The sequence below is a fragment of the Sturnus vulgaris genome, chromosome 18, assembly GCF_052056855.1.
Source record: "Sturnus vulgaris isolate bStuVul1 chromosome 18, bStuVul1.hap1, whole genome shotgun sequence".
Lineage (NCBI taxonomy): Eukaryota > Metazoa > Chordata > Aves > Passeriformes > Sturnidae > Sturnus > Sturnus vulgaris.
This window is the reverse complement of record NC_142260.1, coordinates 11,120,062-11,146,500: the sequence shown is the minus strand read 5'-3', so window position 1 is coordinate 11,146,500 and position 26,439 is coordinate 11,120,062. Positions and strand designations below refer to the sequence as shown.

Below are 26,439 nucleotides of genomic sequence, written 5' to 3'. Positions count from 1 at the left end.
TCACTGAGATTCATTTTTAAAAATAATTAACACAGTTGCATACAAATATCAAAATGATAACAGACACAAATCAGGAATACAGCCCTGAAAGACACACTGCTCCTCTCCTGTTGGAATCAATGGCTCTTACAGATGATGAAAGATGACTACTGAGACATTGTTTTGAGCAATATGGAAGAGAAATAAAAGAAAATATTCCCTTCATGAAGAGAATAAATACTTATCTCTTCCTCCCACATTAAAGGGATCTGGAGGTCTTCCTACACTGTTTTTGTTACTTTTGCTCAAACAAAGGGGTGGGGAAAGGAAAAGAAGGAATTTTATTTCTTTCCATCATCGCTTCACACCAAAAACATATTTATGGTCTCCTATCTGTGATTTACAAATCAAATTTCAGTTTCTATGGTCTCAGTTTTTCCCAAAGAGCTTCATGTGTTAGATCTCCTTAGAGCAGCTGTATTTTCAATGCTTCTTGCTTTGGACATCTCCCTATGTTCTGAATTATTCCACATTCACATCAACCAACAAAGCAGTGATGGGCAATAAAGCTCCATTGTTCTGCCTGTTGAAGAAGCATTCCTGATCAAGAAATCAATTAAATGTATACTTACCCTGTAGCTTTTTGCTATCAATGAACCTATTCACAAACTGAGTACACAATGAGCTGCTTCACTGAACACTACTCACCATCAAAAAAAGATTAACCCCCCCCCAAAATGTCTGCTACAAGTCACAAGTTTCAAAACAAATTTTTTTTCATGAGAGTTCCCTCCTTAAAGGAACATTTACATCACGTCATGGTTTTCTTGCATTAGGGGTATGAACTGCACTCACACTCTCACTTGTGCAGGAAGTGTCATTTAATACATGAAGAAATAAAGCTGCTCATGTGGGTCAAAAAGTCTGTCTTAAGATCATAATTCCAAACATTTATCTCTCAACTACCCATGTCCAATACCTTAAAATAACATCTTGATGTGTTTTTTCAATTATAAAACTCTGTTCACACATATTCCTGGAATTACAAAATGGTATCAGATTTTTAAAAAATTTTAAAAACCTAGAAAATGCAAGAAAATACATTTCTTCTGTATTTAGCTCAAATAAAAAGGATGACTTTTTGATCACATAAAACCCCACAAATGCTACAAAGGCATAGAAAGCCTGTCACAATACTTCCTTAAAATTTTTCTGGCATTTTTAAAATATGGGTGTGGGATTAAAAAAATATATATTATTATTATAAACATAAAATTTATTCTTTTTCACTTAAAAGAAAACCAAAACCAGCAAAATCAATGGATGGTATTAGTGGAAATAGCAACAGATCTAAAATTAGAAGGTAATGAAATCTGAAAGACTTAAAAAGACTTAAGTCTCTTCCAATTTTGTTTTTCATAATTGTGTTGCACAAAATAAGCTGGTGTAAGAGATTAGGGGGAGGGGAAGAATCAGAGACTCTTTGGCTGACTGGATGCGTTACATTAATTTCTTAATATGTGAAGGAGTGGATTACCCCTCTAACAGCAATAGGAAATTAGTTTCTTTATTTCTTCATTAAGACTGTGGGAGGGAAATTAATTTTCTACTCTGGTTTTCAAAATTAATTGAATATATCTTTATTAAAGTGATAAATATATACACATACTTTTTGGTTGAAAGAATTCTCTAAATTAATCCTAAACAGACATTTTTGTAGCAGTTTGGTAGCACGTGATTTTTTTTTTTGTTTCACTTTGTGATGTTATAAAAAACCCTGAAAAAACAGACCACCCAATGTAATAAAGATGTTTATAGAAAAATATCATCTGAAAAAAAATCTTTATTATAAAGAGTAAATTTAGTAGTATTAAATAGCATATTGTTTAATCTTCCTTGTTTCCTACTCTGTATTATTTTTGTTCCTATGTTCTTGCAGATTTCGTTGTGCACTTAAGTGTCTATGCTTTCCAACTTACAGATATAAGGATTAAAAAATGTTTTTGATTGATATTACAAGAAACCAGTTTTTAAAACCATTTTTTATGCATTAAATAGCATATTGTTTAATCTTCCTAGCTTCCTACTCTGTATTATTTTTTGTTCCTATGTTCCTGCAGATTTTGCCATGCACTTCAGGGTCTGTGCTTTCCAACTTATAGATATATGCATTAAAAAATGGTTTTGATTGCTTTTACAAGAAACCACAGTTTTTAAAAGCATCACTCACCTAGTTTGAAGTTGAGGCAAAGTGCCTCGAGATGCCTTCTTGTGTGTATTGGTTCTTGGAGGAATTTCCAGAGCATCCAAAAGTTGCTCACTTGACTTCCTATGCCTGCAGCTTTTCCATCTGTATTGTAAATGTATTTCCTGTGGCGTACTTACACCATGGCATCATGATTTTCTTTTATTTCGATTTCACAGTACTCTTTTGTGCAAAGTCAACCACCTCAAAGTGACCTTATGCCATTGTATTTATTTTTATTTGGCCTTCCCTTGCATAATTGGTATAGTAATTTTTGTAACATTTTTTTTTATACAAAAACATAAATCACAAGCATTTTTCTAGAGAATTTGGACAGTTCAGCATTGGGAAAAATACAAACTACTGATGGCAGTGGTGATTCCACCACTGCAGAATCTAAGAGCTTAGTAAGGAAAGCAAATTTGCCAGACCTTTAAACCATCACATCTTTAATGTATTTGTGGCCTAGAGGCTCAAAAGAGTAAGAAAATTCCTAACAGATTCATAACAGAATCCTGAAACTTTATTTTCCTTGTGTGCCTTAAATACATTTAGCAGAGAACAGAACTTCTCATCCCTTGCTCAATGACAATTAAAAGTCCGTCCTATTCCATGGGGCCTCTGTCTCCCTACACAAATAAATAAACATGCCCAAAACTCTACCAACACACAGGTTATTTAAATTTCATTTTTTGTTTTTAAACTCAAATGGTTAACTTTCCAACTTCTACCATCTTTCACATGATTTACTGTATTGTTCTTTTCTTAGAGAAAAAGCTAAGAAATAAATCAGAAGACCTTCATTTCCGAAATTGAACTGCGGTTACTATAAACCCAAACTCATGGTATGAAAAGAAAAAGCAGAATACAGTAAATAATTAAACAATGGGGGGGGGGGGGGGGGAGAGGAATTCAGTTGCTATTCTTAACTAGAACTTAATATGAAAATCTCTTTTGTTTAGTAAAACAAACAACTTATGTATGGACACAAAGAGTATAGGGATTAAATATGCAAGATTTATGTTGAACAAAAGCAAGACTGTCTCAAAAACATTCACACACCATGATTCAACCCACTTGTTTAATCCATTCCACTGGAATAGCTCTTCTCTTTCACAACTGCCAACCACAAACTTGCAAAATGTACCTGGGAAAAAGAGGCAGAACAAGTTATTCATGTGTTTATGTAATTTACTGCTTGATCACTAGCTGGTTAAGAAAAAAAATTGAGCGAGTCCACAGAGCAGCTTCATTAATACTTTAATCATAATTCACAAAGATAAAATAAAATGCATCTTTGTCCAGAGAAACAATTTAATATTAATGTGTAGGGACAAAAAAATGTTTCAACTTTAGCTCCTCTTTAGGGGAGCATGAAGAAGCAGAACAAAAGGAAGCCTAGATAAAAATTAAGTAGCAGACAAGATTGCAACTACCTGAGGAAATGAGTCAATGGTGAAATAATCAAAGACAGTATTACCAAAGCCCCTGTTCCTTAGAGAAGAAAATGTGCAACCCACACCACAATTAAAATGGCCCCTTCTGCTGTGGAAGCCTCTTGCAATGTGAAACATTAGAGCCTCTTCCAATTGTTTGTTGCTGTTTTAATTGCCTCATGCATTTATGGAGGAGGCTGTTGAAGGCCCTGCCATCCCCCATGTCACACAAATTCCTTCTGTCACAGGCATAGCAAAACCCACCACATTAAGTCCCTTCTCCCATCTTTTTAAATAATAAAAAAACAAAAAATTGCTCCCCAAGATCCAGAAGCAAGGAAACACCGGAAGACTTTTCACCTTCAACTCTGCAATCTCCAGATCAAAAAAGAAAAAAGGAAATAAAGAATTTTATAGAAAGCACCCTCAAACCATACTGGGCCAGGGCTCAGTAACCTTCTCCAATACACACCGATTGCTTTGTATGAATGTGACAACATGAGGCTCTCCTAAAGCACAAGTCAATTAATTGCTTGCTGCCCTGCCCAGAGTAATACAGATTATGTTCCCAAGAAGGAACTCTCACTAGAGTTTGGCATCCTCTGTGAAATATTCTGCCTTTGATAGAAATGCATATACATTGATAAGAATTGTATATACACCTGAGATGCAGTCACTAAAACTATTCGGGGGGAAAAAAAGGAGGGATCCATAAAGCTCAAAGAGACAGAATTTGTACCACTACTCCTTGCTGGAACACTCTCCATAGGGAGACTGCTGAATGAAATTTTCTGCATATTTTCTTAAGCAGAGAGAATATTTAGGCAGCTTGTCATCACTGATCTTAAAAATGTTATTAAGAAAAACTTCTGTCTAGTCTACAAGTGTTTTTAGAACCAGCTTTTACAACACAGCAAAGAATGACTGCATCCTCAAAAGAGCGGTGTTGCCTTTGCCTCACACGTGTGGAATTCTCTCATTTGGACTAAAACCTGCAAAACTTTCATTTGATTACTTGTTCAAAATCAGTAATACTCACTTTACTCTTTATAGGGGTGTAATGTCTTTGGTCATTTTCCAGAAACTGTAATCAATATAAAAAGAACAGCACAATGTGCAAGAAAAAAAATCTATGAAAAACAGTAAAAATGTGATCTGTTATCAACCCTAAGAACCATTCCATCTCCTTAGATAAAAGCACCTCTCTCAGCTAAAGTTGTCTTCTACTCACTCCTGCAAATAAGTTGAATTTTTAAGATCACATGTCTAACGGAAACTTAAAAATCCTTTTCTCACCATAAGTCTTCAAGCAACTCTCCCACAATCACAAACAAGTTCATTGTGGATCAACCAAATAGAAAGTGCCTGTATCACAGCAACAAACACTAAGTTTACAAATATATCTCCGCAGCTACCACAATAAGTGCCAAGCATAATAGAAACACCAATATCTTTTGCATTGTACACGTCAGAAGCTGCATTGCTGCTGCAGCTGGGCAGGATTAAAACACAGCCAAAGCTGCCAGTCTGCTGCTCCATCACTTCACCTACAAACAAATCACAGCTCCATTTGGTTAGAGAATTAAACCTTTCCAAGATACATCTGCTTTGATAACACATCCTCAGCAGGAACATTGCAAATTTTAATTTAAAGTGTTGCAGGAGAAGGCTGAGGTCACCACCCAGCTCCCTCTACTGTGAGCCATGAAAGGAAACTGTTTAAGTCCAGATCTCAGCTCCGCAGAGAAATGAGTTACTGAGGCAAACAAGGGAATGTAACAGAAATAGTTAAGGAGCTAAATACAAACCGCAGACCTCAGAAAGTTGAGATGAAGTGGAAACATCAGGGCCTGGGCTCTGCTAGAAGGCAGCATCACAGAATGAGAGGATGGCAGTCACCGAGTCCATCCCACCCACCCCAAGCAGGACACTACTGCCAGCTTTGTGTATCTCCACGAACAGAGACTCCACAACCTCTCTGGGACCCTGTGCCAGTGCCCAGTCACCTCCTCAGCCAAAAAAAAACCCAAAAAAGTTTCCTTATGTCCAGAAGAAAGCTGCCGTGTTTCAGTTTGTACCATTGCCTCTGGTCGTGTCACTGGGCTCCAGCTCCTGCCCATCCTCCCCTCATCCATGAGGCTGCTCCACCCCTTGAGGCCAAGAGTTTTTGTCCTTGCCCAGGGATCTTAAATGCCAAACCCAAACAGGCTCCTTTCACTGATCAAGGAGTAGCTCACCAAAACATAACACAACTGTACTCAGAAAAGCCAGAAGCAGATTTTCATCACTCTGCTAGAATGTTTTGATGTGATTTTTTTACCCTGCGTTTATTTGAGAGTACATAGTTTCAAATTAACCAATTTATGGTGACAGTTTTCCAAAAACTATTTTGTGGAATGCTCACAACAGGACATTTATGTAGAAGTCTCACAGCCTAACAGTCTTTCTTATGGGAAAAAAAAAAAAAAGTTTGGTCTTATTAAACCTATTGCATCTAAAAAAATTTTGATCAACTGACAATGCAGAATTTTAATTCTGTTAGACAAGCAGCATTCTCAGAGCTCACAGCACTGGCCCCATTACTGAAATCAGACTGGGTATTTGTGTCCCCTTCAGCACTGGGGACATTTCTATTCCCTTCCAAATAAACACAAAGGCAACTGCATTTGTATTTATTTGGAAAATAAATCATATGAATAAATAATAACAATATATAAAATAAAAACAATACAAATAAATACAAATGCTAAGCCCTCAAAGGTTTTTACTGCCCTTCTGTAAGCATTTTTAGTTGAATAACTTTCCCATAAATGTTAGAGTATTATGACAGTAGTCAAATTTATTAATTGCATAAGTACTTTTGTTATTTATGTGTTATTACAAGTGTCTATGATTATTTCTGACCAATACTAATTATCTCACAGCCTAGTGGTTAATAACCAAATACTTAAATCGTGTAGTAATAATTACTTTCTTAAAATATTTTTGAAAAATCATGCCTGAAACTTAAATTTTTATTCTGAAACTTAACAACTGTCATTGATCTATCAACCTGTCCCTAAAATCCTAGTTATTTTGCTACTAAACCTCTATTTTTTTCATGTTTTTTGCTTTTCTGCCTAAAATACTACTATAACGTCATTCAAATAGTAATGTTGATTCCAAGTAAAGATTTACTTGATGATAGATCGTGTCAAACTGTTACATACAGGTAAAAACTTAGAAAAGAAAGGCCTTGTAAAACGTGGTTCAGGCCTCCTTCCTTTGGCTAAGCTAGCCTGGTAAGTTCCTGTGAGAAAAGAATTGTAACAGTGAGAATCAGATAACAATCTATTCTTGTAAGACAGTTTGCACCTGCAAAAAGAGAGATTCTACCCCTGTGAAACATCCACTTCCCAGGAGATGAAGAATGCAAACATCTCCAGGAGGAGAAAAGTTTGATGCTCGTGTACACTTAGCCTTTACCAACCAATGAACTGAATTTCAATGAATTGCTAGTCAGTTAAGCATGCTGCCTTCTGAGAATCACAGAAATATGAGCTATGTGACTACAGATTCTGCAGGAAAAAACAGGTGTCCTGTCCATCTCTATTGCAACATCAAACCACACAATATAACTGAGAAAACCAGGCATTTCTACAGGAAGTTGTAAAGGACACCAGGGAATACCCAAAAAAGAAGCTGTCTTTTTCAAATATGGCCCGGTCTAGGAAAACTCTCCCCTCCTGCATGTACTGGGTGGAATGGGATACCAGATTTCTCCAATATACTGCTATGGTTCACTTGCTTGTTGACATGTTTATTGCTGAATATGATAGTCAAAGCCCTTTGATGTTAACTGTAGAAAACCAATAGTTAAAATATGTTACATTCAATTACCTCTGGCAAAAGATCATTACTCCTAAGCCAAGCTACCTGGACAGAAATTAGGTTCACAAACGTAATAACTTCAAATAGTTTTGTATAAAGGACAAATCTATACCATATGATTCAGGATATCAAATAAACCATTGTAAAGAACAGACCAGATGCACTCAGCTCCACATACTCTTGTGAGAGGATTTGTAATTCTCAATTACACATTTATGTCATTTCATTATCAGATCAACTGATAAATACTGCATGAGCAACCGAACACTAAGAAATTTATTACTTGAATTATGGTAAGATATATTTACATCCAAAGTCCTCCTAATCAAAAATCAGTAAAGCATATTATTCTTTACTATACTGAAATGAATACATCACTATTCATTTGTAGTAAAATAATCAGTATATCAAAATCAGGTGATCAGTGAATGAACATCTTAGAGAGGTACCATCTTCCTATTGTGAGGGATACACAATCCTGGTGCAACTCAACAGCATCATATTTAATTTCTCCAACAATGTTTTACCAAACATCACAGCAACAAGTGAAGTTCTAAAATACAGGTAAATAAGTGTAATAACTAGTATGGTCAATAATTTAGAGATATTTTTAGAAAAATTAATCATGTATTCACCCAGTGTTAAAAGCAAGTGATATAAATTAATTTACTATTTCCCACACCTCAGAATATTTTTAATTATATATCTACTATACTGTATACTGATATTTATCTGAAAAGGTTGATGAAAGTAAGGTCTTAATTGATGGTTCCATCCTTCTGAGCATCTTCATCACACAACTTGCTAATCAAAGGTATTTTACCTGAAAAAAATACTACAAGTTACAAATACTGCAAATTACAAGTAGGAAAGTTACATGCAAAAGGTACTTATTGCTCTGCCATGCTAAAAACTGCGTACACATGGGAAATATTCTATTTATCCCAAACACCCTTTTTCACTTATCTTTATCTTTTCTATGATTTGCATAACAAATCAGAACTGAGGCACATTTCTACTGTTACCTATAGCACAAGTTTTCACACACCCATTTACCTGTGTGGCCACTCTGAGCGGGATTCACTGCCACTCCTCAAACACGAGTTGGGGAAACCCAGGCTGAGTTCAGAGGGACACACAGGAGAAAGTCACAGTCTTCTCCAAAGCAAAAGACTTTGTTGTTCTGTTTGCCCAATGTATAACAACTTAATATTTTTTTGTTACATCTCACGAATAAATAAGCTATACTGTTTTTGTGTCACATGGTTTTGAAAAACCTTCAGCACACCTGCACAAACAACCATGCACACACAGACATAAGACACTTAAAATTCTTTTGTTAAAAGCTGCACAGCCAGAAACATTTGGGTAAGCACTGGTGAGTGTTAAAGCTCTGAGAGCCTCTCCCATCAGTGTTGCTCCTCCACCTCCACAGCAGGGCTGAGTTCCAGCAGAGGTTGGATGGGGCTGATCCATCACTCTCAGTCCACACCTGGATCCTTCTCCTCGGATATGGGCAGGGCCCGGGGATGAATTCACATCCACTCCCAGAAGGAATACCTGAGCAACTCAAAGAAAAAAAAAACGAACAAACTTTCTCCCCCTCTGTTAAGAGTGATATACAATGCTGGCTTAACACAATGGAGATTACCTGCTCCTTGTACAGCACAGTTTCCTCACACGAAGCTGTTGTTACGACACAAAAGAAGTTCCCACATTGGCATGCAGGTATTTTACTTACACCTAAGTGCCCCACAGAGTCCTTGTACATTCATGCCCTTGCACTGGAGCTGTCGGCAGCTATTTCACACTGGCACCACCCTCTCTGAGACACTCAGGTAGGACCTCAGGGCAAGGGGTGAGTAGAGGGGCATGGAACAAAGCTGTGAAGCCCTTTACAAAGTAATGGTAATTTCTCCAGCCTTACAAAAAGTAGCAGCTAAATATTTTTGTCCCCTTAGCGTTATCTAGATAATAAACAACCTGTACTGTTTTCTTCTAAAATATTCTTATCTTAGTTCTCCACTGTGTTACAAGCACATACACAATCAGAATACAGAATTTTCTGTTGAGATCTCCACCAGCTGAAAAGCATTAGAGTCATCCCAGCTTGTAAGTTATATATTCATCAAGTACCTCTAAATGGCAGCGTGTTGATGTCATAAAGTAAATATTTAACTACAGTCATCAATCCTCGGAACAGTTCTCCTTATTTCACACATCAGAAGTTTCTGATTTTCTCCAGGGAATTTCTGATCACTTCCACTAGTGTTATCTAATACCCCCTAATTCTACTCTTTCCTACTTCTGTATATACAAGTCACTCCAGCACTTAAATAAAGAATACAATCCAAAGTCACTACTGGAGACACAAGCACAGACACAAATCACTGTCAGTCCCTGGATTTCCTAGCAGCAAAATCATTCCACTCACGTATCCCAACAGTTTCTTTGGTGTGCAGCTTTTAACCCAACCCAGCCTATCCCAACATTTTTCGCATTTTTCCCAACACTCAACAAATCCTTACAGTAGATGTGAGGTGATTAATTGCTTCTATCTTGTCCTTTGGAGAGGCCAAAGGAGGCACAGATCCATGGGATCTCTGGGAAGGAGAGAGATGGGAGCTCCTGAATAGGTGTGTGCCGGTGCAAACCAGCCTCATGCACTTCAGGGAACCACTTCAGCCCGTTTCTGGAATGTATGGTTAAGGTTTACGGTCACTGACCAAAACCAAACAAACATAAAAACCCAAACAGGAAAACGCACAAACAAATTAAAAACCCGAAACAAACAACAACAACAACAAAAATTGTTTTCACACGCGTAAAACTACTGCTGGTCCTTTCAGCGCGGAAAGCTCGGTGGAGACGGGGCTCTGCAATACTCGGTAAATGTGTGGTTAACTGTGGAGCAGCAGCACCCAGAGCTGCGGACACACGCCCTGCTCCTGCTCGGCCGGCATCCTGCCACCAGCACACCGTGCACCTTCCTCCGGGGGAGCAAAACCACAACCAGCTTCTCAGCCATTAACCCAGGGCACAAAAAGTCCGGCTTAACAGAAGAACAGGTTTGCAGGAACAGAGCCTAACGCCACACCGAGGTCCGGGCAGAGGCTGAGAGGTCGGGCAGGTGTCTGGAAACAAAGCCCAGGCAGAGCCCAAGCACCGCAGCCCCAGCGCTCCCCACGACCCCTGTTTGCCAGGGCTCAAACGCCCTCCAGGGGAGTTTCTGCCCCGCCCCGGGGTGGCCCCAGCCGGGACGGGGGCGGCAGGGGAGCAGCCCCGTGACTGCGCCGCGCCCTTTGATGAAAGGCAGGAAGCGGCGCCGCTTTTTCTTCCGCCGCTGCTGCTGCACCGCCGGGAGAGGCTGTCCCAGCTCCTGATCCCACCGCACAGCCCCAGGAAAGGCTGTCCCAGCTCCTGATCCGCTCGGATCCCACCGCACAGCCCGGGAGAGGCTGTCCCAGCTCCTGATCCACTCGGATCTCACCGCACAGCCCGGGAGAGGCTGTCCCAGTTCCTGATCCGCTCGGATCTCACCGCACAGCCCGGGAGAGGCTGTCCCAGTTCCTGATCCGCTCGGATCTCACCGCACAGCCCGGGAGAGACTGTCCCATTTCCTGATCCGCTCGGATCTCACCGCACAGCCCCGGGAGAGGCTGTCCCAGCTCCTGATCCCACCGCACAGCCCCGGGAGAAGCTGTTCCAGCTCCTGATCCACTCGGATCTCACGGCACAGCCCGGGGAGAGGCTGCCCCGGAGCCGTTCCGCCCGGGTCCCCCCGGGACAGGTAGGGCAGCGCTGGGAAGAGGGATGAGGTGCTCCTTCTTCCTCGGGGGCTCCCCGGGACCTCGTCCTGCTCTCCCGGAGCTGCCGGGGCCGGGTGGCAGAGCGCTGTGCCCTGGCCACGGGCAGCCCCGCGGGAGCGTCCGGCGGTGGCCCCGGGTGGCTGTCGCACGTCCCCGCCTCGGGCAGAGATCGTGTTTTCACCTGCGTCGGGTGACTCCGTGCAGAGTTACAGGGTTTATTTCCCCCGTGAAGGGTTTATTTCATGCCTCTGACAAAACGAGCTTTGTACCTGCTCCCGTCGGGGAGATTTTATTACCTCCTCCGGCAGGGAAGGCGTAGCTCTGCAGTTTCCGAGCCTACCTGGGGCACCCTGCGGGGGCTCTTTCCCCGACAATTCGCCGGCGAGCGCGGCTGCCGCTGTGTTTGGCCGGGAGGGGAGAGCAGGAAGGCGGCGAGAGCGGCCCCGGTGACACGTGCGGGTGTTACACAACGAGAGCTCCGCAAGAGACAGGCAGGACCAGTTCGGGTCGGTGTCTCTTCAAGGGACCCATTAGCCCCAAGTGCGTGTAGGTGCTTGCGCTGGGTGACTTCACCGGCAGGAGCCACTCAGGGCTCATCGCTGACGCTTTGCGAGGGTTGCGCTGTCATTCTTGGTTAACTCACGTTTAGTTTCTGTCTGACAGATCCCGGCCATGTTCGCGGTTTTGGTGGTGCTGTGTCAACTCCACGGGACGGTGTTCGCCTTTCCGCACTGCCCTGGGAGATTGAGTAACTTGAAGCTACCTGAATGGAGAGATGGTAACTTAATTTTAACGTGATTTTGTGTTTTTCAAAACCGTTTCTAACTTCGCTTTGCTGGCTTCTTTAATTGTTGTTTGATTGTTGTTGTTTTGGTTGTTTGGTTTTTGCGGGATTTTTTTTTGTGGTTTTGTTGTTTGGCGGTTTTTTGTTTGGTTGTTTTTACTTTATGAAAAAATTAAGCTATTTTATGCTTAATTCCAGGTTTTTTTTTTTAATATGTTTAGCTGAAATGATTGATAATTAACTTCGGTGTTAATATCAAGTATTTATCAGATCTAGTAGTAAGTGCAGATTGGGACAACTGAACTTTTTCCAGGCCTCTGGAATTATTGTGGTTGATACAACCGGGATCCTTTAAGTAACATCTAAATTCAAAAAGTTTGAAACCTGCGTTAAGACAGTATTGTTTGGTACTGTTTGAGCACATCACAGTTGCATTTGTATATCTGAAATTGCTTAGTATGTGAAAGGATTTATTTGGCTGGTTTTTGAAATTCATATTTTCTCTCAATACCAGACCCCCTTACAACACCTGGGAAGACAAGCATAGTGCTGCTTTTGCAGTTCTTCCCTGAGGAGGGAGGGAAGTGGACAGGAACTCATATAAAAACAAATAAGCCTTACTGAGCATATTGTGTGGTTGCATTTTTAATTAAATGCTCAGCATCCTAAAACTGCATGGATTATTTTATCAAACCAAGGACTGCAAAACTGCATTCAGACCCCTCACCTTTAGGACACAATGCAAATCCATCTGTTTCATTCTTCAAATACTGTTTTAATCACTAGGTAGCAAGTAAGTTGGAGATGGAGATATGGAGATTTGTGAAAAAGTAAGAAAAATGCAGATAAATGGATAAAAAAATCTTGAAAAGAAAAGAATGGTCCATGTATCCCTGGGAATTGTGGGTTCTAGGATGCAGGCAGCTTGCTTATGCATTTCATTTTAAACAAAATGTATGAGTTCTCTAAGTTAATTCAAAGGACAGCTAATACTACTTGTATGGTAAAGAGTGAAACACTACTGAGCAAAACTGAAGATCTCTGCTTCAGAAGACTGAAATTACTTTTGCAATTTGCAATGAACCAAGAATAGTGATAATATTTTTTTTCCCATGTAATTCTTTTCCCTTTCCACTTGTGGGTTTGAGGGAGTTTTGATTTTGGTTTTGGCTTTTGGTTTTTTTGTTACTAAGTCCTTTTCTCTGGTTACTCTAGGTATAGTATAAATATTTTAAGCTTAGATTTTCTTGCAATTGCTTTAGAATAAAGAAAACAAATGCATGTGCACGTGTAGTGTAACAGTATGCAAATTCTATAAATATATGCTGTCATATTCCTTAAATATACTATCATATTAAAGATAATAATATAATATTAAAGAAATAAACAACCAATATGCAAGTTATGCTGCAGTTTTCTCAGTTTTCAGAGAGCAAATAGTTATGAAATACCACTCTAAGATCTAACAGTAACTATTAGGGTGAAAATTCCAGAGCAGTGTGATAATCCTGCCAAACAGGCTAACAAGTACACAAAGCTAATTTGTAGATGAATAACTTTATCCTGAATCTCATCTCCTTTTTTAACCATCTGGCTTGGTATGTAACAATGCTGTTTCTGCATTACACTTGCAAAAATAATCCTCTAGTCATTTTGCTCAACCAAATAGCCTGAATGTCCTGCACATAGATTAGGCTCTCACTAGAAACCTAGTTTTGTCCTGTAACATTTTTTTTTCTTTTTAAATAAGAAACTGTAGCAAGAGCAGGCTAAAACTTGACTATGGAAAATGCCTAGTGAGGAAATATATTCCTGTATTCCAAAGCCTTCTAGCCTTCTATAATTTCACTCACTGTTCTGGAATTTCACCTCACAACTTACTCCAAGATGCCTCAATGAACATAAAAGAAGAGAATCAATAAATGTCTTCAGAAAGACATGTTATACATGTTGTCAGTAAAATTCATATCCTGGACAAACATATTAAATAAATAAATAAACAAATAAACTTGGCAATATGACACCTTTACAGAAAGCTTGTTGCCACAATTGTGGAAAGAGAACAACTGTAGAATGAATAGGAATCTGCTGATGTGATTTAAAAACTAAATTCTGTAAATAAAATAAATCACAGATGCCAGAATTGATAAAAGTATATTTGGTTTTTTCCTTTCCTCACCCTTGCCTCCTTCCCCCACTGGGTCAGGGTGTTGCTTACTTTGGATCTGACTGAATTCTGCTTTATGTGACAATTACTTTGTTCTTAAGAGCTCCAGTAAAAACTGATGCTCACATCCCAGAAGGGTCACACCAAAACATGACCAACAGTTCTCATGACAATCAAATTCTCTTGGCCAGGATAAGGAATAGTTGAGATGGCTTATGAGAAAGGCAAATACATTTATTTTATGTTACATAGTTAGAAAATATAGTAGTGAAGAAGATATTTTAGGAGGAGACCTTGATATTTCTTTCCCTTGTATGTAGCTGAGAGATGGATGCTAGGGCAAGAAATGATCCCAATGTGCTCCTTTAAGATCTTTACCATTCTTTAAAAATACCAAATTTAGCCTTCCTAACTTGTTTTAAATCAACCTGATTTTTTTTTTTTCATTAGTGTTCACATCTGCAAGGGAGGCCAATTTATTCATTGGACGACATCTTCTGAACAACAGATTTGATTTTGAAGCATTCACAGACGATAACCTGGAGAGAGAATGCTTTGAAGAAGTGTGCAATTATGAAGAAGCAAGAGAAGTTTTTGAAGACCCTAATAAAACGGTAGCAGTTCAAATTGAATTTAATATAGTGAGGGCTAAATAACCTTACCTTTGTACACAAATTATTGTAACATAAATAATTGTACACAAATACTGTAACTCCTCTAACACAGCACTGGGAGATGACTACTTATTTTCTACAAGTAGATATCTCAGTTACACGGGGTTCCTGCTGTAGATACACAGTGAATGAACTTGAAAATATGTTACTGTCTTAAAGACTTGAGATGTGGACTTTAATTCTGCAAACAAATAGAAATGAAGCTTCAGAAGTCTCATTGCAGATATTCTATATTTTCAGACTTCTGGATTTTTTAGTAACTTCTCAGCATCCAATTTAAATGTTTCACGTGCTCTCTGTATTAACTGACTGCTTTAATCCTTGTGTCATGCCAAAGAAGTGTTTTGTAAGAGGCCACTATGGAGCAAATCTGCAGCTCAGCTATTGCTGAGTATTCCTATAGCACCATATTCTAACTCCTACATGTAGCTGAGAAGAAACCTGATTTATATATATCTATAGCTATAGATATAAAAAAGAAACCTTTCAGCTCAATGAAGGAATGTGAGGATTGTCTGGTGACTGGTTGTTGCACATGCAGCAAGAATCTTTTTGTAATTCTAAGTGTGCTCTGCAGGAAGAGCAAGGAATACACCCCTGCTCCAAAGGTGGAAGTGTTAGCTTGCTGTTGCTAACACTTTCCTAAGAAAAAGGTGAAATTTTAAATTGAAATCTTGCTGGAGTCTTTTGCTAGGTAGCAAAAATGAAAATTATAACTCAACATATTTAATGCCTGATGGTCATACAACATAAAAGTTTTTCTCTTAAGTAAATCCCACTGTTCTTCCTAGCTGATAAGAATTCAAATACTGTTCATGCAAATGTTGGAATCTTAAGAACTTAACTTTGCCTCAAATGCTGTTTTGTAGAGATTTGCAAAAAATAATTGTAAGCATTTTTTTGGTGTCAGAATATACCCTAACTTCTATTGTAATCAGACAGAAATATGAGGTAGCACTGGATGGTTAAATACGTTTTCATCTTTTACCAACTGGGACCTGAGAAATTTTAATGCAAAGTTGTAGAAGAAAAATACAAGTAAATACAAATCTCTCAGCAGGAGTTATTTCTGTTTATGCCATTGTTAAATTCTGCCCAAAGTACCATATTAAATGTAAGTCAGTAGGGCTGTCACTTATCTATCTCATATAAATCTGATTATTTTTTGGGTTTTATAGATGGATTTTTGGAAAGACTATTCAACTAAAGGTCCTAAAATAAAAACAGGTAAGTAATCCTTTTACTTTTTTATTACATTGCAATATTTTCTGGTTGTTATAATACTACATTCTTAATAGATCATGCATTCAGTTAAACAAATCAGAAATTATCTTTTTACTGAAGATCACTGTGAACTGTACATATATATTTAATTATCTAATACAATAAAACTGAAGCATCTTAAAGTGGGATCCATTATAGGTCTATGGGTAAAAACTGTGATTTCCTTGACCATTTCTTTATTACACGATTGGTAAACTTTGCAGTAATTCTGTGGCTGCTCCCTGTGGTTGATTTTGGTTTTTCTCCCCCCATTTTTTTGATAGTTATAGTTAACAGCCTGATTTAGGCTCAGAGTATTCTGATGCCATAAGTTTAATAAAAAATGGTCAGTTGGACTTGAGGAAAGAGCTACAGGTCACAAGTACATGAAGGAATATTTGGAAGGCATTAGAAGACAAGCATCTCAACAGTTTCATGTAAAAAAAGGAAATATCAACTCCCTTTGCTTTCAGCTGCCTGTGAATGATTCTTTGGCTCATGTTGCACAGATGTACTTGTTTCTTACAGCAAGTTAGACATTTGTGGAAGGAACAGCCTTAGAGCAGTGCAAAAGAAGTGTTTTACAGTGTAAACTGTAGTCTGGGTAGAAGGAAAGAACACATAATGAAAATCACCGATGTTTTCTCTCCAGGTGATGAGGCACTACAAAAGATTAACGTCACAGCGCTGCTCATCAGCCTGGTTGCTGCTGGAGTACTCTTGGTTATAATTGCCCTCATTATCTTCTACTGCTGCAAGAGCAGATGCAAATCAAGGCAACCATCAGGGTAAGGAATTCCACTGCTTCAAAAACCCAAACACACACCAAAACAAACTCTTGTTTAAGAGCGGCATTTAAAAAATCACTGTGGGTTGGTCTAAGTGTATTCTCAGAAAATCCAGTAGAAGTTCTGGTTTTTACTTGCCTAGAAGCCAAGTTAAGTGAACACCAGCAGCAGTTGAGCTGGTGCTCAACTATTCAAAGTTAAGTTGAGCACCAGCTGCAGTTAATCACACAAAAACATAAAATATTGCACACTCAGACCTTTGGGTTTACTTATTTTTTTTTTTTTGCATGTGTGTGTGGTTTTCGTTTCAAAATATTCTTACTAAGATGATGGAATAATTTTGGTAGGTGGGGGCCTGCAATGGGAATTCTAATGTGTTCTGTTGGTGCTTTCAAATAAACTGTATGCTCTTCATGGCACGTGCTCTACCTCAGATGTAAAAGTTGTAGTAGATGATGAAGCAGTTTGGAGGAAATGCTCTTTTACCAAGTCTCTATTTGTGACTGCTCCTTTGTCCTAAACTTGAAAGGAATAGAAGAGGATTCTGTGCTTTCTCTCTGATAAATTTCACATCACTGTTCTTACCCTGTGGTTTGGAGAGAGTATTTGACTTCTGCTCTTTTTGATCACTGCAGGCATAGTTTTTTCTCTTGTGGGGTTTTTTGGGTTGTTTGGGGCTTTGTTTATTTTATGATTAAGACTTTATCTTCTTGCTTCCCTTTAAAGCAGAAATTTCCACTTACCTGCTGTTACCTTTGTTTAGGTACTTGGATTATGTGAGAGGCAGAAGACGAAGCTCAGCCAACATGTTCAGGAGGCACGAGGAGTTTTCTTTGAGCCCCCTCGCTGTGGGAGCTGAGGACTCAGGACTGCCCAGTTACGAGGAGGCAGTCAGTGCAGCCGGGCAGCACAGCGTGCCCCCACCGCCCTACCCAGGGCCCCCCAGGGATGCCCCCAGGCTCTTCACCAAGTCCATGTCCCTCCCTGGCCCCTAGGCACAAACCTCCTGCCGGGCTGAGGAGGGATTAATTACTGCTACATAACATACTTTTGGAAAAGTGTGTGCTACCTTGCATATTGCAAGATGATTTACAGGGATGTGAAAGATCTCTTGGATAACTAGGAACGAGTGAAGTTCCCATTTGGGAAAAGAGGTCACCTGTGGCAAAGGCTGCAGGACTTTTCTTTGCACAAAGTCACTGTGCTAAGGGGTGAGAATGCATAAAGAGCAAGTCTTGTACTCTTCCATGTGAGCCATCCCATCAAACTATTGATGTCTCATTAATTGGTGCATTTTCTTTTTCTTCAGAAAGAACAGTATTTTAATTGCTCATATTGATACTAACCAATTTTTGTGACTTCACACTTTAAACCACCATAAGAAGTCTACTTTGTTTGACGTATTCCCTTTGCTGGGTGAATTTTCTATTCATTCTTGTAATAGATTTGAGTGCAAAAATGATTTCATGACTTGATCTTTCAAATATACATATAAACAGTACTGCTACTGGATTACACTGGTTTGCTTTAGACATTGCTGGTCACACAACTCAATTTGTTATATTTTTATGGTCATAATTTTGCATGAAAAGTATTCTTTACATGGCACACTACCAATTTAGACAAAGCACACTTGCATCAAATTGTTTTGATGTTCAACAGTAAATACCAGGTCAAAGAGAGTAAACAGAATACTGTGGGCCAGTGGATGTTGAGCAAAAAGCTAGAGATTTGTCCCTTTTCAAAAAGCTACCCAGGTTTCACAGCTAATGTTTCTTGCATAGTTTAAAAGCTGAAAAGTAGAGAGAGACACTCAACTTTCAAACCAAAGCCTGAAGTACCCCCAAGAAGCACTTTAATAAGTGTGTCCTGCACTACAGGAATGACAAAATGATACCTTTTAAGTAGAATGAAACATCATATTAAATCAAAAATCAAGAGTCAAGAACTTCTGGGAGTTTTTTGGTTCACTACGTCATGACAGTTTCTGTATCTACAGCTGTAGCCACCATTAATTTTACACCTTATTAAAATATCAACCCCAGCATTATGCAGCCTATAGATCTTGCTGAGCTAACTGCTGCCCCCCACTCGTGTCCCTTGACCTCCTCCTCCTCCTGCTATGACAGGAAGCCATAGCCGAGGGTGTCACAGGAAACATGTCAGGCTGCTCTCTTGTTTGACAGTGGCTGTGCAGTTAAGCCACACATAATTTTAAGTTTTTAAAGAAGAAACAACCCCCCCCTTTCTCCCCCTGGTTGAGTCAAATGTAACAGCAAATTATATTTCAATTTGGTGCCTACAAACCACTTTTTAAGTTAAAGGATTAAGGGTTGAAATGAATATGTAATATTTCACTGAATCTTACTGTTCTTTAACATACTAGAAGCCACAGTGTTGTTGAGTGGGATGCAGAAAATTGGTCTGAGATTTTCAAGCTGTAAATGTCTTTGTAATAATGAAAACACTTCAAATCTTGGAATATAAGGAGTGCACACTGACAGTGCTACACAGTGAAGTCTTGCCCTTTGAAAAACACAATGCAATGCAGTTGATTGCCATTGGTGTTCCTGCTCACAAAACTTCACCATCGAATTTGGCTTTTGGTGAGTCACAAATCTCTCTCCAGCTTCTTTTTTTTGTTGAGAGATGGGGGAATCCCCATGCTGGTATGTTTCAATTCACTTTTGCCCTATTTGTAAAAGCATTTTGAAGTTCTGTAAGACTGAAATAAATGAATTGTGTGACGTCACTGTTGAGAGTCAAAATACAAGGTTATGAGAAGCTGTGCCATCATAAGCTTGCAAAAACATTCTCCCATATTTCCCTTTCATTTAGCTAACAGTTTTAAAATTTTTAATGTGCATTTTGAGCTCTAGAGCACACTTTTACCTAGATTTTTCCTGGGACTCAAAAATTATTAATTAATGGAACTGACAGAAACATTTCCAAGGAAAGGGACTCGTGAGCATTCAGAGATTCTTTGGTGTTACTACAGACATCTGGCAAAGCCACATTTTAAATACACTACAGAAATTGTACAGAATCCCATTCAATCACTGGAAATTTGGTCTTTCTACTATTCCTACAAATTATTTGCAACTGATTCCATGCAATACAAGCAAAAATACTGTCCTTCATAATCAATAAAAAAACTTGAGGTTGCAACTGTTAAACATCAATGGTGTAATGTTTGGGCAGTAAAATGCAGTTTCAGTAGAGTAATATACTCAAATTTACTCAAGTAATGAGGCTGCACCTTAGACCCTGAAAATGTGCAGGGACTGACATTCAAACACTGGTTGACATAGCAGGGTAATTTGGAAGACACATCCTGCCTTTTACAAAGAAGGAGCAAAGTTTAAAATTTGGTTGAATACAGTGTAAACTTACCTCTCCTTGTGGAGGGAGAAAATTCCTTTGAATGGCAGTTGTTTGGGTTGAGTTTGTTTTCCTCCTTTCATACACTGACTCCTGGCCCACTCTTACCTTGTATCTTGTCTCTTTTTAGAACTCATGATTCAACAGGGTTAATAGAGGGAAAATCGACAAGAGACAGACCACGGGGAGATATTAATTTAGAAGTGTTGCCACGCTTCCAAATTTTACATGTAGCTTGTTTTGAAAATGGAGTTGCTATTAGAACATATAAAGCAGCAAACCACTTGTACTTCAGAGGCCTTTCCATGGCCAGGTAGTAGGAGCAGGGAGAATGGCTTTAAACTGACACAGGCCAGGGTTAGATTGGATTTTGGGAAGAATTCTTTACTGTGAGAGTGCTGAGGCCCTGGCACAGCTGCCCAGAGAAGCTGTGGCTGCCCCATCCCTGGAAATGTCCCAGGCCAGGGTGGATGTGGCTCTGAGCAGCCTGGTCCTGTGGAAAGTGTCCCTGCCCATGGCAGGGATTTGGAACTGGAGGATCTTGCAAGTCCCTTTCAATCCAAAGCATTTTGTGATTAAGTAGGAAGAAGAGGAGGAAGATTTTTGAGGAGCAAAGCAGCAGCAAGTTAACTTAACTTGTACAGAGATGCAAATTATCAGTGTTTTGATTTTGGTGTTCCTTTCCAGGACCTTTAGGAAGGACAGTGGATTTTAAGTGATTTAACAGAGATCGACTATGACAGTTGAAAACAAATGTCTAAACAAAACACTGGTAAACACACATATTCTGTTTTAAGTGTGTCACTGTAAGTGCTGTTAGCCATTGCCTTGAACAATTTTCCAGAACAGCCTTTTCAGCATCACAGAAGATTACAGCATGCAACCTTTTATAAAACAAGACAGTTTATTAATTAGGGCAAATAATAAGGGTGAGGAAAGTGATCTCTGGCTGTGTCAGTTGATAAATAAATCACTGAACCTCCTTACTGCTGCAATAAGAAAGCTGCTGTGTGATCTATCAGTTATGCTTTCATAGGTTGGGGCTTGCCAGGGTTTTCGTGAATTAATTAGAACAGCAAAACCAAAGCACCACGTGGAAATGCACTTCCTCACCACAGCTCAGGAAAATGTGAGTTGTGAAGCATTTGATTCTGGTCCTGTCAAAGGCTATGGCAAGGTTTTTATTGGCTTCAGCTGAACTGGGGCTGGAGCAAAAAATGAGATAACTGATAGCTTCAGGTAATAAAAAGCGTAATGTTCTGCCAAATTATTTACCACAATGCTGTTGCCAAGCCCAGTTTAGAGTATTCTATTGTTATGATGCCCACTTCTATTAACTAGAATGTTTCAGTCTGATCTGCCCTTAAAAGTTACATTTGAAATGTAAAAAGCATAGCAAAATTCCTTATCATTCCTGAGATTACCAGCTGTGAATAAGATGAATTTATTACCTGCAGCTTATTAGCAACACTGTTTATAGCTTTAAATAAACAATCAAAGTAATAAAAAAAGCCAAAACCCAGCAACAAATCAAACTTTTCTATCCACAGTCTCTCCTGCCAACAACAGTTCTGCTGCTGCTATCCTCTCTTGTTCAATGTGGTATAGAGAACAGGAAGGAAATTCCAGATTCAAAAGTTGTTTTCAAATATTTCAAGCATGGTCTTTCTCTACTGTAAACATCTTTCAATTAATTCCTGTCACTACAAATTTATCACTCTCATTTCCACAATAAAGAACTTGCATATGTTTTCCTCTCAAAAATCTTAAGCAGATCTTCTCAAATAACCTGCTCTTTGTTTAGCTATTTTTTTACTATTTCCAGTCATTTCTGAACTGTATAAACACTTACTTAATCTTATGAACATATTTCCTTCTACTCATCTGTCAGAACATTTTGAATGCACTTGTCACTGGCTGTATTTAATTCTGATTTCAACTGCTGTCATTTTTTGGGTGATGGGTAGCAATATTTTAAGCTCTGTTAGTCTGTATATTATTTTGTAAAACAATTTTGAAATAAACATTAATATAAATTAATCACTGGGAAAGAGAAAATGCTAATTTAGCCTATGATTAAAAAATGAAAAAAACCTCTGACAGCTCTTTTGATTTCTTTCTTGGTAACAACATGCCCTCTTCTGAAAGCACTTAAAGGGGGCTTGCAAGAAAAATGGAGACAAACTTATTAGCAGGGCCTGTTGTGACAGGACTAGTGGTTTAATGGTTTTAAACTAAAAGAGGGCAGATTTAGATTAGATACAAGAAAGATTTTTTCTTTTACCATAAGTGGGGGTGAAACACTGGCACAGGTTGGCCACAGTTTAGGATCCATCCCTGGAAACATTCAAGGCCATGTTGGATGGGGCTCCATGCATTAAAGGTGTTCCTGCCCACGGCAGGGGGGTGGAATTAGATGACCTTTAAAGTTCCCTTCCAAATGAAATTATTCCACTATTGTATGATTCCTCATGCCTTATAGAACTCACTGGTAGGGAAAAGGGCCATGGTTTGTTTTCTTTAACATTGGCAATTTCTACTCTGGACAAAATCTTCCTGCTCCACTGCTCCAGTTTACCTGAGCATCTGAGGTTCTGAACCATGAACTGCAGTCACTGGACTCTTCAAGACAAAAGCCAATTTAACCAGGTGTCAACCCTCCCATCTTCCTTGACTTCTGTCAGGCCTTTGGTGAGAAGATTTAACACAATGATGTGGCCAAAAAATACCACTTTCCTAGGGGTAGTGAAGTAAATATGATCCCTCCAGTGAGGACCAGAACAGGCATGCAGAAGCAAGGCAGGAAGCAGGAGTTCCTCATTTGATAATGGTGATTTCAATCTGAAGTGGAGGCACACATGATACAGTGTGAGTGAATTTTCACAGAGGAAGGAGGGCAACTAGACAGCAAATATGGAGCTCAGTGAATTTCACTAAATTAAGCCACTCTTGATTTATCCTCTGGAAAAAAATAGTCAGAGCTGTGCTTTTTCTTCCAACCATACAAGAGGAGCTGAGCTCCCCACAGACTACCCAAATCTCCTCCTATATTTGAACATCCAATGAAGCTTTTTAACCAGTCAGCTGAACTGATATTTAAAATACAGTTGATGGGATAGATGCTTCATTCTCATTATGTGCCTCATTTAAGAAACAAGAAAAACCTCTGATTAATCAGTAGTTTAAGCTTCAGTTCAATTTTTCTAAAGATCAGCAAGTACCAAATACATAAACATCCATTATATTACATTAAACACCCAGCATTGATATCATACAAAGGAAAGTATTTTCTAGTAAGAGTTAAAATCCAATACTCCCTATTAAAAACACAAGTTTGTTCAAGATGAAAGGTTTTATATAAGTGGGTTTTTTACTACATGTTATTGCACATTTCTCCCACTTACCTTATACCAGTTCTGGCCCTTACTAGATCCCTTCATGAATTATCCAGTGAAAACATAAGACAGCTTTCTCAAGAGTGTGTGAGTTGAGGGAACACAAGTGCCAGTGGTGGCACCTTGGAAGGAGTGGAGCCACATGACCAGGAGGAGGATTGGGAACATGAAGGAAACAAGACCTTTCACCTCATTGCTGCAGTGAGCTTTCTACCAGCTCCATCATCTTCTGTTGTGCAGAAGTCAAGCTTTTATAGATCAACTTTAGCTCAATAAAATGAATTCTGAAGATTTTGCTTCATTTATTTGTACATATACTCAAGTTTTCAAATAAATGCACAGAGCAATGTAAGTGAAGAAATTCAAAGAAGGAGAGTATTTGCTGTGAGGTTCCAAGATAGAGTGCACTCTTTGAAAGGCAGCACTCTCTTCCCTATTCACACATATCTTAAAGCCTAGCTTTATGTTTAAAGAGGCCACATGCCAAATTAAATGCAAAATCTAATCTGTTAAAGCAACTGCAATTTTCTGCTTTGGTCAGAATCACAATTACAACAACAAACAACGCAGTCAGTGATTAATAACAAACCTAACCAAGACTCATGTTATTACTGCCTATCTGATCTACTCACTCATTCCTGCTCATGCAGGATACCACAGGCTGGCAGCAGCCACAGCCTGCACAAAGGTGCTGCATCCAGCATGTGTAGCTGTCCAACAGTGCTCAACAGAAACTTGTGCTGCAGAAATCTTTATTTTGTGCACTTTTCACAATGTGTTGATGCATCAGACTCAATTCACCTTTGGCCTGAACTTCTTCAAATTTCAGCTGATGAGACATATTCAAGTTATTTGATTGTTTTATCTTTGAAACATTAGTTTTTGAAAAATGTCTCAAGTCTCCAAAACAGTTTCCAAACAATTGAGAGGATACAGAGTTCTAAAATAAAGTACTGTTATGTGCTGAAATACAATCCTTTTTGTCCACTTGCAAAAACCAAGCTGTAATCTCAGATTTACAACATTAACTGCATGCTCTGCCTTTAACTACTTTCTTCCATCAATAACAGGTAAAGCTGCTGATCCAGCATGTGCATCTAACTGTTCTCTCAGGATCTTTTCAGTCCACCAAAGATTTCCCTAAAGCATACTAAGAATTTTGCTGCAAAGCCAGCTTACAGGTTTAGCTGAAAGCCACTTAAAGGAAGAAAAAATATTTTGGCACTTAAACTCAAAGAGCCAGAACAAGACCAAAACCAGGCATCATCTGGTTTATGGAAAAGCAAAGTACAGGAGCAATGCTTTCTGTGAAAGAAGAGAGCACTGGGGATAGAGAGACATTGGAACAACAGTGTAGAGCCAGGTTTGTTGTACCTGCAGTAAACAGGATGCCAAAAGCACAGGCAGCAACTGCTGGCCCTGTGAACAATCTCCACATGCTGCCCCATGCACAAGGACCCCAGTGGTGCTGTCCTGGTATTTTGACATCCATGACACCATTAAAGCTGTAACACACCACGTAGCCTTCTGCATGGCCAGTCTTGTATATCCCATCCTCCAGTGTTGCAGCTGACTCTCCTGAAGGAGGGAATGTCATCCAGAGGGACCTGGACAAGCTCAAGAAGTGGCCCATGGAAATCTCCTGTGGTTTAACAAGACCAGGTGCTGGTGCTGCACCTGGGTCAGGGCAGCCCCTGGTATCGATCCAGGCTGGGGATGAGCAGGTCCAGAGCAGCCCTGGGGAGAAGGACTTGGGGTGCTGGTGGGTGAAAGGCTGGCCATGAGCCAGCAATGTGCACCTGGAGCCCAGAAAGCCAATCCCAGCCCGGGCTGCATCCAAAGCAGTGTGAGAGCAGCTGGGGAGGGGACTCTGCCCCTCTGCTCTGCTCTGATCCCACCTGGAGCTCTGCATCCAGCCCTGGGCTCCCAGCACAGCAGGGACAGGGATCTGCTGGAGTGAGTGCAGAGGAGACCACCAAGATTAGAGGGATGGAGCACCTCGTGTACAAGGACAGGCTGAGAGAATCGGGATTGTTCAGCCTGCAAAGGAGAAGGCTTTGGGGCCACCTAATTGTGGCCTTCCAGTGCCTGAAGTGAGCCTACAAGAATGGTGGAGAGGGACTTTAACAAGGGCATGTAGTGACAGAAGGGGAAACGCTTTACAATGAAAAAGAGTAGCTTTACATTAGATTTAGGGGAAAATTCTTTGCTGTATGAGTGGTGAGGCCTTGGCACAGGTTACTCAGAGAAGTTGTGGCCCCATCCCTGGAAGTGTTTAAAGCCAGGTTGGATGGGGCTCTGAGCAACCTGGGATAGTGGAAGGAGTTCCTGTCCATGGCAAGGGAGCTGGAACTGGATGATCTTCAAGGTCCCTTCCAACCCAGGCTATTTTATGATTCTATGATATACAATATAAAAAACAACCACACTCAACTCAAACACTTGCTGACACTTTTCTGGTAACATATGTAATAATTCTAGCACACCATGCAACAAAGAAGTTAATAAATCAATCAATCAATCAGTTACAAATAAATACATTGATGCCAATCATGAACTGGAGCATGATTTTGGCCCTGGATCTGTGATTAATATATTGATTTAATTATGATAAAATCACAGAAAACTGCCAACTACCCTTAGCTTGA

At 39.5% G+C, this 26,439-nt stretch overlaps 2 protein-coding genes across 2 annotated transcripts in view; one reads left to right on the top strand and one right to left on the bottom strand.

The window, feature by feature from the left end:
- Window positions 1-26,439, bottom strand: part of CCDC73 (coiled-coil domain containing 73) — a 90,015-nt gene that overhangs the window by 60,062 nt on the left and 3,514 nt on the right. The window contains exons 2-4 of the mRNA XM_088175416.1: window positions 11,680-12,102; window positions 8,587-10,222; window positions 2,210-3,371 (exon numbers count right to left, since the gene is read on the bottom strand). The gene's annotated coding sequence lies outside the window, so the exon portion shown is untranslated. The remainder of the gene's footprint in view (window positions 1-2,209; window positions 3,372-8,586; window positions 10,223-11,679; window positions 12,103-26,439) is intronic.
- PRRG4 (proline rich and Gla domain 4) lies at window positions 10,852-19,767 on the top strand. Its single transcript, XM_088175415.1, has 6 exons — window positions 10,852-11,320; window positions 12,003-12,117; window positions 14,741-14,904; window positions 16,143-16,191; window positions 16,880-17,015; window positions 17,779-19,767. Exons 2-6 carry the CDS (start codon window positions 12,012-12,014, stop codon window positions 18,008-18,010), a joined length of 687 nt encoding a protein of 228 aa, XP_088031541.1. The 5' UTR covers window positions 10,852-11,320; window positions 12,003-12,011; the 3' UTR covers window positions 18,011-19,767.